Below are 11,099 nucleotides of genomic sequence, written 5' to 3'. Positions count from 1 at the left end.
GGATAGAGCAGGTGATGGCAGAGTTTGATCCATCCCACTGCACACGCGCGTGCGGTTTTGATCTGGGCCTCTCTTGTGGCATTGTTGTCACTGAGCTCTTGACGAGCGTGAGGGCTACATGATCTGGTGCCTGTGTTTCCACAAAGAAAAATGAATGATTTGGGGTGTGCTGGGGTGTGGATTGTCAGCAGAGGTGGGTGTGCAGCTCTGTGCATAGAGGGTGAACCCAGGAGAGGTTCCCTCAGAGGCCATCCATCCACCCCTGAGCTCTTTTGAATCTCTTTTCCAAACTCTTTGTTAGCTTGCTCTTTCTTCCCTTCCCTTCCCTTCCCTTCCCTTCCCTTCCCTTCTCTTCCTTTCCCTTCCCTTCCCTTCCCTTCCCTTCCCTTCCCTTCCCTTCCCTTCCCTTCCCTTCCCTTCCCTTCCCTTCCCTTCCCTTCCCTTCCCTTCCCTTCCAGGTGGATGAAGAAGCCTCGATGTGGAGTTCCAGATCATCCCCACCTACGCCATAGCCGGAGGAAAAAGCGGTATGCACTAACTGGACAGAAGTGGAGGCAGAAGCATATAACCTACAGGTATAGAGCCCTCCATGCGCCTTTTTTTTTGTGGGGAAAAAAGGTTCTGTATTTGTCTGGTAAGCAAATGTTGTAAGTACTTTTGAAAACGGGATTTTTGCTCCGCTGGCTGCGTGAGCCTTTAGATGCTCAGAACATGCTGGGGGGAAACACTTTGAGAGCACTGGAGTAACTGAAGAGTCTGTTCTCAATGGGAAAATGAATGATGAGTGAAGATGTGTGCTGGGTTCCATTTTAGCACAATGATTTCAGACAAAACCCAAAGTGATTTACATTTTTAAACTACCTTGTTTAGCTGTGTACACCAGGACTGAAAGGTTCTCAGGTTTTTAGGCAGGCATGCAAGATTAACCAAAGCGTTGGGAAGATTCTTGTTAGTAAATGCAAAACGTAGTTTTGTTTGTAACTTTATTTGTAACGGCAAAACTTTGCATGCACAAAGTAGTAGGTGCAAAAAAGAAAGACCCTTTGGAAATGGAAACCGTGTAGATGTGGCTGTGTACTGGAATTATAATAAGAAATCTTCAATGTGTTCTGCAAGTTTAAAGGACGCTTCTTTCTCACCCGCACAGCGTACACAACTATACCCCCAAGGCTGGAGAGGTCGGTACGAGGAGAGCCATCCGACAGGCGTTTGACGTTTGGCAGAGGGTGACGCCGCTGACCTTTGAAGAGGTCCCCTACCACGAAATTAAAAAGGACAGAAAGGAGGCAGATATTATGATATTTTTTGCTTCTGGTTTCCATGGAGACAGTTCTCCGTTTGATGGAGAAGGTGGATTCCTAGCTCACGCTTACTTTCCTGGACCAGGAATAGGAGGAGCTGCTCACTTTGATTCCGATAAGCCCTGGACCCTGGGAAATTCTAATCACGATGGTAAGAGCGCAGGTCATTTTTCAGAACAAGGATGAGTTCAATGTAGACGCATTGACAGGCTTTCACCTAGAAAATGTTTGGGTGGTGGAGCTTTCACCTCCCATACAGTGGTTCAAATATTTTCTCAAACGTGGATTATATCTTCAATGGGTCAATAATTTTGTCAGTAGGTTTGTGACTCCGCACGCCTCTGTGCACGGGTGTGAATGTTGAGGTGTGGGCACAAGTGTGTGTCTGCTGGCTTTTTCCTTCTCTCAAGATTTGCACCATAGTTGCTACAGAAACCACAGCTCTGGGGGGCAAGGGTGAGCAAGAGAGAGTTGAGAAGTGAGCCCTGGATCTCCTGGAACGCTTACCAAGGGCCAATGGAGTTGTAACGGCGAACAGGGAGTTGAGAGAGTGAAGACCTTTGAACGTCAAGTTGTTTGGATCAATATTTGTCTTCCCACAGTCTGAGTGTGGTCCCAGTTCCTCCCGTCAGACACTGGGACTGGCTGATTTGTTAGGGAGGACTAATGTTTTTGTGATATTAAGCAGTTTCGGTGTCTTTCTAGCTTTATCTTGCTCTCTAATGGCAATGAGCACTTTCTCATCTATTTTCAAATCTTTGTTTGAGAATAGTGATGACTTGTGAACAGTTTAAGTTGGAAAACTAGAATTTTACAGTGACCTTGTAAGGTACCACTCAAATTTCCTCTAACCCTAGTGGTTTAGGAGGCGCAACGTGTCTTTAAACTTTTGAGGATTCAAAATCAGGTTTTGAAATGTTTTCTAAGGATTGAAAGTTTATTTTGGATGTAGATATGGCTTGATTTTTTTCAAGTATCTAGAAACACAGGAGCATTGCTGTGGCCGCGATGTCTAAGGACGCATGCAGAGGTGATGTCTGTCATTAGAGCGCACGGTCTGAAAAGTAGAAAAGCTTTCAGGCATGCAAGCCACCTTCAGGCCTGAGCTAAAAGTGCCAGCTTGCTTTCCGAATGGCATGGAAATGAGAAAATCCCTGGGAGTTTTGAGTCTGTATCCATCAGGTCCTATTTGAAAGGAAATGGAGCTGGCAAGTTCAGCATGGGAATGCTGATTTGTAGGGCAACAGGAATGATGTGATACTTGTCTTCTCAGGGGAAGAGAAGTGCTGTTTCCTGGCGTGGTTAAATGCCCGGATGAGCTGTAGGCAGAGAAAGAGAGAGGTGACAGCCCGTGGGGTGTGGGGTTGCGGTGTGGCAGAGCAGCACAGTTGCTGTCTGGAAGTGTCACGGATTTTTCTTTCTCGGTTTGTGGCTGGAGGGCAGTTTGTGGGTTTCCCTGAGGATCGGGGTTGACAATGGGACTGAGCGCCGACCTTGCCAGAGCTGCCTCTGCAGCAGTTCGGTGTGTTTGCCCTTCGCTAGCGATCTGTGCGGGCTCAGTCTGCTCTCGGGAGTTATTTCCTCCCATCTCTGGGGTGTGAGGGTCGTTCATGCACAGGATGTGACTTCCCAGGTGTGAGACCTGCGAGTGCTGGCTCTGGGACAGAAGGTCCTTACGGGAAGGTGGAAGGGGAGGGTTTGACAACATGTGCTTGGTTTTTCCTCTGTTTTCCTCACAAAAAGCTTCCTCTGATGACAAGCTTCAGCAAGATTGGGAGACAGCTTAAAGACTGGCAGGGATGACTCTGGGGAAAATTCTCCACTGACCAGGATGTTCTGACATATATTATCACTTTTTTTTAATAGTTTTTAGGATGGTGTTTGAGAGCAGTGTATACAGTGAATAGAGCATCTCTTACTTTATAAAAGCACTTTGCATGTGGTTCTTTCAGAAACATAACGTGTTTCTCTGGTGTGCTGAGTGTCATGAGTGGTGTCCTCCAAGCGCATGTAATTGGTATTTGAGGAGCCGATGTGTGTGAAAATTGATAGAAGAGTTGGGATTTCCATTCCAGAGGATAAATGTCGTTTGTGTATTTGTTTTCAAAGAACCAGCTGGCACGCTCGTTTGAAAACTCTTCTAAAAAAGTCGCCAACGAGGATGTTGGGAGTGGCAGGGTCATATTTGTCCCCTCCACCTGTGGGAAGCACTGATGTTGGAAAGGGAATTTCGGGTGTTGAGGATGAGGGGGTAACCTGGAGTCAGAGCATTATCCATGTGAGTGTTAAATGTGAGGAATTTGGTTTTGCCCGTGTTCTTAGCCTTGGTTTGCGGATGTGAAGATGTCCTGTTCCCTCGCTGGGTGATCCAGGCCTTTTTAGGATGGATTTTCCTTCTGTGTCACCAGATCCAGATTCTCACCTCTACCAGGTCTTAAAGAGTTTCTTCTTGGTCAGAAGTTTCCTGCACTGCTGGTTTTCATTGGCAAGAAGATGTTAGCAAGGGCAATACTGTCTTTTTAACAGGAGGTATTTCTTCAAATACGGTCTTTGCGTGTCCTTATGACGTGTGTTTTGGGGCAATGGGATTGTTCTGTCTGGAACTGAAGAAGTGTCTGAATGAAAGAACAAAAATACCCTACCAGTAGATCAATAACAAAACTCGCCTTTATTCAGATGCAAAAAGGAACTGTTCTGGCTGTTCAGCATCCATTCCGTGACTGTGTAAGTCTTAAAATAGCCATGAAGTAACAATAGTATCCTTATATCAACCCACAGAATATCAGCGTGTAAAACGTTCCCCTCCTGACAAGAACGTGTATTGGTTGGAGGCAAAATTTGAAGAGTCTGCCTCTAAGCTCTCTTAGCCTTGCAGTGATTGTGAAGATAAATGCTCTCCATCACGTGGCTCAGACAGACAGGTGACTCTTTGCCGACTCTTTGCCGAGGAGCTGTCTGCAGCCAACCTGGTGGTCACTGCTCATGTCCTTTTTTTTTGTTTTCCCGTGAGGGTGAAGCCAAGTGGGGCCTTACCTCAACTTTTTAACTTGTACTAGTTTGATTTGGGTTTGACCTTGAGGCCAGTGCCTGGGACACGCTGAACTCTGGCCAACCCTACCGTTGACTTTCTCCGCAGGTCATCATCGAACGCTCTAAAGGGGAGAAACAGCTCCCAGTGCTGGGCAAGACCAAGTTCCTTGTCCCAGACCATGTCAACATGAGTGAATTGGTGAAAATAATCCGGTGAGTGGGGTGGCCCCAGCTGGCATGCCGAGAACCTGGGCACAGAGTGGTGGGCGAGGGTGAGGCAGAGACAGCTGCTGAGGGTGGGGATGGGGACATGACAACCACAGCATCCTTGTGTTGTGGTACAGGGGGCTGGAGGGGGCAGGTTCTTCACATCTGGTGAAGGACTGTGACCTCTCCCTGCCAGGGACACTCCATGAGCCGATGGGGGGACCCCAGTGCCCTTCTCTCGTGCGTCAGCTCAGATGGAAGAGGCTCCTTGGCTTTGCCCTTGCCCGCCAGTACTTGGAGAAAGGGGCTTTGCAGAGTCCCAATTCAGGGGGCCACAGAACCCCGAGCAGCTCAGCTGGGCTCATAGACACCATGTCCTGGCTGTGCAGGCCTGGCCCCGCGTGAACAGTGTTGCTGGGGGAGGCAGAACTTGTTGTCGCGGTGCCTGCGCGGTGGGCTGACCCCAGCCCTCCTGCCCTTGTCCCCACAGGCGTCGCCTGCAGCTGAATCCCACCCAGGCGTTCTTCCTGCTGGTGAACCAGCACAGCATGGTGAGCGTGTCCACCCCCATCTCGGAGATCTACGAGCAGGAGAAGGATGAGGATGGCTTCCTCTACATGGTCTGTGCGTCCCAGGAGACCTTTGGCTACTGAGGCCTGCTGAGAGGTGGCGTGTGGAGACAGATGAACTGTGGCACACGGGCCCCGGCTTTGGAAGACGACACAGCCAGAGGCTCACGAGACGGGGGCTGTGCTGACCCCCCTTCCCTCCCTCCCCTTCCCATCACCAAGAGGCTCGTGGCGTGTGGTGGACCAGCACAGCCCTTCAGCTCTGTGTGCATTAGTCCCGCTCCCTCCACACACACGCACCCACGTGCAGACACCCAAGCGCGCACGTGGGGCCTCAGCTCCCTGTCCCGTCCCCTCCGTGTCACCCCCTGCTGCTCTCGCTGTGCTCCGCGGCTTTGTAACCCAGTGCCAAGACGGCCCGGCCGTGGCGGAGAGGGGACAGGACACTGTAGCCTTCGCTGGCAGCGCAGGGAGAGCCGCCTCTCCTCCGACCCACTAACAACGGGCAGGAGGTCTGCAAAAGCAGCAAACAGATGTTACCGTTGCTCCCGACTTTTAATTGATTTGAATTACACCCATATCAGATTCTTGGTGCTACTGATTAGATGTAGGCGTCTCTATAGTGCTGTGGATAGTGTATATCCTTTAGATTTATTTTATTGGGTTTTGGTTGGTTGTTTGGGTTGGTTTGTTTAGGGATAGATTGGAATGGGGAGAGGGGGTAATCTTTCCTGTATCTGTAGGTAAATAAATCAGGCTTCATTGCACTTTAAAGCACAGTAGATGTCAGAGTGGAACTTCATTTTAATTTATACAGGTCGCCATATAAAGTGCTGCTCCTCTGTTGACAGTTGTACCTAGATTGTCTCATTTTTGGGGGTTTTTTTAGTAAAATTGGTTTCCTTTCTGTCTCCCCATTGCATGCAACTTTACAGTCTCAGTGTGGCAAAGAGTTCACTCAAGGAACGTACTGGTTTATACTTGCTATGTTCCCTTTCCTGTTTCTCGTGTATTATACCAAAACAATGTATATGATAAAACCCCACCCAGTTTAATCTATACAAAGGTATATATATCTATAAATATATATATAAAATAAACATAAATTCAAGTCGTGGTTGGTCCCAGCTGTGGCAAAGGCGACTGGCTGGGGTTGAGGGGCTGCGGCAAAGGTGGAAGCCCAGTTTAGAGGACAGATCATTGGACAGTGATGCGGGAAACGTGGTTACCATTGCCCTACCCGTGACACAGGCAAGTCTCTTGTCCCACGACCAAGTTGCCTCACCTGGGAAAAAAGCCAAACCCTGCGGTGGGGGGCATTTGCAAAGTCTCTGCTTTTAAAGGAAACTTTGAGCAGTGCAGGAAACCTCCCCGAGCGCTCAGTCAAAACTGTTTTCCAACCAAAGGCAGGGGCCGATGGCCATTTAGCATCTCAGTGTGTTTTGCTGCCCCTCGGCTCAGGCCCTTTGCACTGCCCAGCAGAGGGGGGGTTAGATACCGTTTGCCTGAGTTGCAGCTGACCGTTGTGTTCATGTCCTACGCCTGCCGGGAATCATGGAATCATAGAACACCAGGTTGGAAGGGACCATGAGGATCATCTGGTCCAACCTTTCCTGGCAAAGCACAGTCTAGACAAGGTGGCCCAGCACCCTGTCCAGCTGAATCTTCTGTCCAGGGCAGGAGCTGCGGGTGTAAGGGACAGGGCCAGCAGAGCGCAAACGGGTGGTAAGTGCTGAAGAAAGAGGGTGGGAAGCCAGCTGGAAGCTCAGCATGCAGCAGCGGGTAGGTGAGAACAGTTGCCTCACTGGTCCTGGCATCTGGAGCAGCAATGCGGGTTGACCCTTGTTAAGCACCAGCCTCACGGTATTTAAACTCTGGTCCCTGAGCTCGGGACCTCTCTGAACCGCCTCCTTGCGGCATGGGTGATGGGCCTGTGCCTGCTGCACTGACCCCACAGCAGTGTCAGCCCTGCTGGGGCTTCTCCCTGTGGGAGCTGGCAAAGGAGCAGCAGATGTGCTCAGACACAGCGAGCTGGAGCCTCTGATGGGCTGTGGTGGTGGAGCCGAGGTGTCCTGTTGTCAGCACCGTGAACACAATCACTGGAGATGTGCTGATTGCCTTCACCACTGTAGCTCTCTGCTCCATGTGACCTCAGCCAGCAAAAGGATGCTTTCAAAAGGCAGAGCTACGGGAGAGGCAAACCAGGGCTGCCTGCGTTGGCGAATCTTCACAGAATAGTTTGGGCTGGAACCTTTGAAGATCATCTACTCCAAGCCCCCGAAATGAGCAGGGACACCTTCAGCATTTTAGAGCACAAGTCTTACGAGGAACAGCTGAGGGAACTGGAGTTGTTTGTGTGTGTGTGTTTGTTACCTATGGAAGAGCAGTAAGGGCAGACCAGCCGTCTGAGGGCCGTACCAAGGTCGGAAGTTTCATGGCAATGTCCTTGACCCCGGCCCCAGGGAGGCAGCAGACTTCTCTACGGGGAAGGTCTGTCTGGCATTTTGGACCTTCTGTTCCTGACAGAAGCGAGTCACCTACAACTGTAACCCATTTTTTCCTTCCTCGTGTAGCTGGTCTTGATACAGCAGGTATGCTTCCTGCCCCTGTCAACACCTCTGGTGTGGATGGGCCTTCGTCCTCATGATCCATTGACTGGTCTTCCACATCCAGAGCCTCATAGCTGTTGTACAGAGGCACCTGGGAGGGCGAGGTGGGCAAGGAGGGGTTTCACCTGCTGCCCCAAGTGTGGACTTGCTTCCATTCACTCCTTTCCCTTGAGCTACGGCCTCCAGCCCGGCAGGGTGAGGGTAAAGGGCCCCCTTGATCTTGGTGGGTTTGGTTGGGTTTTTTTTGGTGGCTGTTCCTGTCCCAGGGAAGCCAGAGCATAGTCCCACCAGTCTCCTCAGACTCCCTGATGCCTCTTAACCTTTCTGCTTCCTCTCTTAGCTCTGCCACCAGGCTGAGCAGATGGACGCCCGGTCACCCCTCCCACAGCTCTGGTCTCTACTGCCATCCCAGCCCAGGAAAGGCTCTGGCACTGCCGGCAGCCCCAGGCCTGCAGGGCTGCATGTTTCCCTGGCAGCTCTGCCTCGGTTGCTGCAGGACCTTCCTGGCAAGTGCCGAGGACACAACTTTCTGCTGGGTGGATACCATGGCCAAGCTCCTCCTAGGAGGGTGACAACCACCAGCTGAGCTCGGCTCTTGAGCCGGTGGGGTGACGGCGCCCTCCCCGCACGCACGGGCCGTGCCACACGCTGCGGGCTGGCGCTGCTGCTGACAGGTGGGGGCGAGAGCGGCGGTCAGCGTGGCTCCGGCCAGGCCCAACTCTCCTCGGCGCCTCTGGCCAGAGCTGCCGGCTCCGGGCGGCCTCTCTCGGCGTTTCCCGCCCAAGGAAACCCCTCAGCGTGGCAAGGTCTGCCGCTCCGCCGCCCGTCGGGTGCAGGAGCAGCTCCCTCAGCGAAGAAGGCAGGCACAAGCCAGCACTTGGCAACAAACTCTTTATGGGAAGCACGGGGCTGTACTTGGCGGAGCTGCCCAGGGCTCTACGCGTCTCTTGCCGCAGCCCTGCCCAGGACATGGCCCGCAAGCCTCCCAGCTAACGGCCTCGCTGCTGCCGCGGCTGCTGGGGCTCGCCTCCCACCAGCTGGCCGCGCGCTGCTCTGCGTCGTGCTGCTGTCTGGGCAGGGGCCCTCGGAGCTGCCGGAGGGACGGGCTGTCTGCAGAGCTGTGGGCCCGTGGAGGGGCGGGTGTCCTCAGCGGGACGGCTCTCCTCTCCGCCTGGAGGTCCGGGCGACTTTGCTCCCTCGCCGGCTTCCAGGCTCTGCTCTTGAGGTGCGCCGGGGAATCCTTGTCCTTCCTCCACGCCTGGGCTTGAGAAAGGCGCCCGGGGTGGCTGCGGCCGTCTGTTGGAGACAGCTCCCCTGAAAAGCTCCAGCAGTCCAGAGCATGGGCAGCTACAGCCTCCTTCAGCCTGAGAGGCTCCGATGGCTTCCAAGGTGCTGCAGACAACGTTGACAACTTCTGTGGCCAGACTGTCAAGCGAAGCCCCTGAAGTTGCTCTGTCGGAAGCTGCTCTTTCCGCTTGCCCCGATTTCTCTTCCTCAAATTTGCCCGCTTCGGTGGTTCCTCCGGCAACAGGCCCTGGCTCAGGTGTGCCGGATGCAAAGTGCTTCCCCAGGCTCTCCGACACGGTCGCTGTAAGCTGCTCGGCCGCCAGTCCGATTTGCTGCCGATGGCGCAGAGAAGAGATCTCCGGAGGCTCTGCAGCTCTGAGCGCACCGGCTGCACCTTCGTGTCCCGGCTCGGGTTGGGAGGGGCTTTGGCCCTTGCCCAAAGCTGCATCCGCTCTCAAGCGTCGCCCCCATTTCAGGGAGTTGCTTGCTCCTTTGGGTGGAGGTGGGCACGATGGTTTGTGAGGCAGCAGCAGCTGTTGTCCCAGACCAGATGGTATCTGAGGCAGCAGGAGCCGCTGTCCCAGAGAAGAAGTGTTGATGTTCCCCCGCAGTTTGGGAGCATGCTCTAACTTGGGCAGGTGTTCCCGAAGCTTCTCCTGCAAGGTGACAGCAGGTTGTGTCTGGCTGTGGGCTGGACAAGCGCTCCCGGCCCTGCGTGCTGAGGCGTCCCGCGGGCCCAGGACAGGGCTCTGCTCCAGCCCCGCGACGAGGGCGGAAGGGAAGGGCTTCCCTCGGGACTCTGCGTGTCTGGGAACACCCCGCTTTGCTGACCTGCTCTCGGATGAACGCTTTCTGGGCCTCCAGCTTGAGCATGGTCCGGTACTGCCTGTACTGGTTGAACTCCTTCAGCGAGCAAACCACCTGTGGAGAGCCGGGGGCAGAAATCCCCCAAGCGCTGTGAAGCCGGCTGCGCAGACTGCCTTCCCGAAACAGCCGCCCCGGCGGGAGGGGAGCTGCTCCCTGCACACCCTGCTCTGCGCTCGGGAACCCCGCTGGGAGGGAACCGTTTTGATCAGCCCCATCTCATCCAAACCTACGTTGCCATCGCTGGTGACGAAACCCTGTCTCTTCAGCCACTGCACGTTGACCTTGCGTTGGTGGTAGGCCTTCAGATGCGGGTCATGCAGGCTGTTGTACTCGTTGCTCATCCGGCGGCCCAGGGGATCCCCAAGGTCAAACGAGCCCGAGGGCCGGTGAAGCTGTGAGAGATGTTCCAGAGTGTGAACGGGGCAGGAAGGAGCAGCAGGGACGAACGCACCTCCCAGCTCCTCAGGCACACAGGCCGGCATTTCCAAACCTGCGAGGTCCAGACTGATTCCTGGCCCTCCCACCCCTTTCTTCTGCCTTTACCTTTTCCCCCAGCTTTCCCCTGCTGAACACAGGCTTGGAGCCGGGTGTCACGGGGATCTTGACACCGAGGGTGAGGTCCAGCAGCTCAGGGTCCATTGGGCCAGTAGCTACTTCTCCCAGGTGTTGTCTCCTGTGTCCGAGCTAGGAAGACAGAGACCCTCAGGCACAGCTCAATGAGCCTCCTGCCCAGCGGCTGCAAGAAAGGGCCCGTCCCAATGCCCCCGAGCAGCCCCGCCGTGTCCCAGGCTCCCCGGCTGAGCCCTCTCCATCGCCCCGCTGCTCACCTCTGCCTGTTTGACAGTGCACTGAGCACCGCGTCTGCCTTTGGGACAGCAGCGGTGAGACTGTGCTGCACAGCTCCTGCACTCAGCACCGCGTCTGCCTTTGGGACAGCAGCGGTGAGACTGCGCTGCACAGCTCCTGCACTCAGCACCGCGTCTGCCTTTGGGACAGCAGCGGTGAGACTGCGCTGCACAGCTCCTGCACTCAGCACCGCGTCTGCCTTTGGGACAGCAGCGGTGAGACTGCGCTGCACAGCTCCTGCACTCAGCACTGTGTCTGCCTTTAGGACTCCAGCAGTCAGACTCCGCTCCACGGCTCCTTCCAAGAGCTCTCCTAGAGCTGCGTCCTGCGCTGGCTCCTGTCGCTCCAGAGGCACCCGGCAGCAGATGCCACGGCCGCTCTCC

At 54.2% G+C, this 11,099-nt stretch overlaps 1 protein-coding gene across 1 annotated transcript; it reads left to right on the top strand.

Annotated features, from left to right (window-relative positions):
* The first annotated feature begins 424 nt into the window (after nt 1–424).
* LOC136108077 (microtubule-associated protein 1 light chain 3 alpha-like) lies at nt 425–6,223 on the top strand. The gene is made up of 4 exons (XM_065849567.2): nt 425–575; nt 1,148–1,452; nt 4,438–4,544; nt 5,029–6,223. Exons 2-4 carry the CDS (start codon nt 1,450–1,452, stop codon nt 5,189–5,191), a joined length of 273 nt encoding a protein of 90 aa, XP_065705639.2. The 5' UTR covers nt 425–575; nt 1,148–1,449; the 3' UTR covers nt 5,192–6,223.
* Nucleotides 6,224–11,099: the final 4,876 nt, after the last annotated feature.

The sequence above is a fragment of the Patagioenas fasciata genome, chromosome 16 (genome assembly GCF_037038585.1).
Source record: "Patagioenas fasciata isolate bPatFas1 chromosome 16, bPatFas1.hap1, whole genome shotgun sequence".
Classification (NCBI taxonomy): domain Eukaryota; kingdom Metazoa; phylum Chordata; class Aves; order Columbiformes; family Columbidae; genus Patagioenas; species Patagioenas fasciata.
Note: the sequence above shows the minus strand (reverse complement) of the source record. Positions and strands in the feature narration are given on the sequence as shown.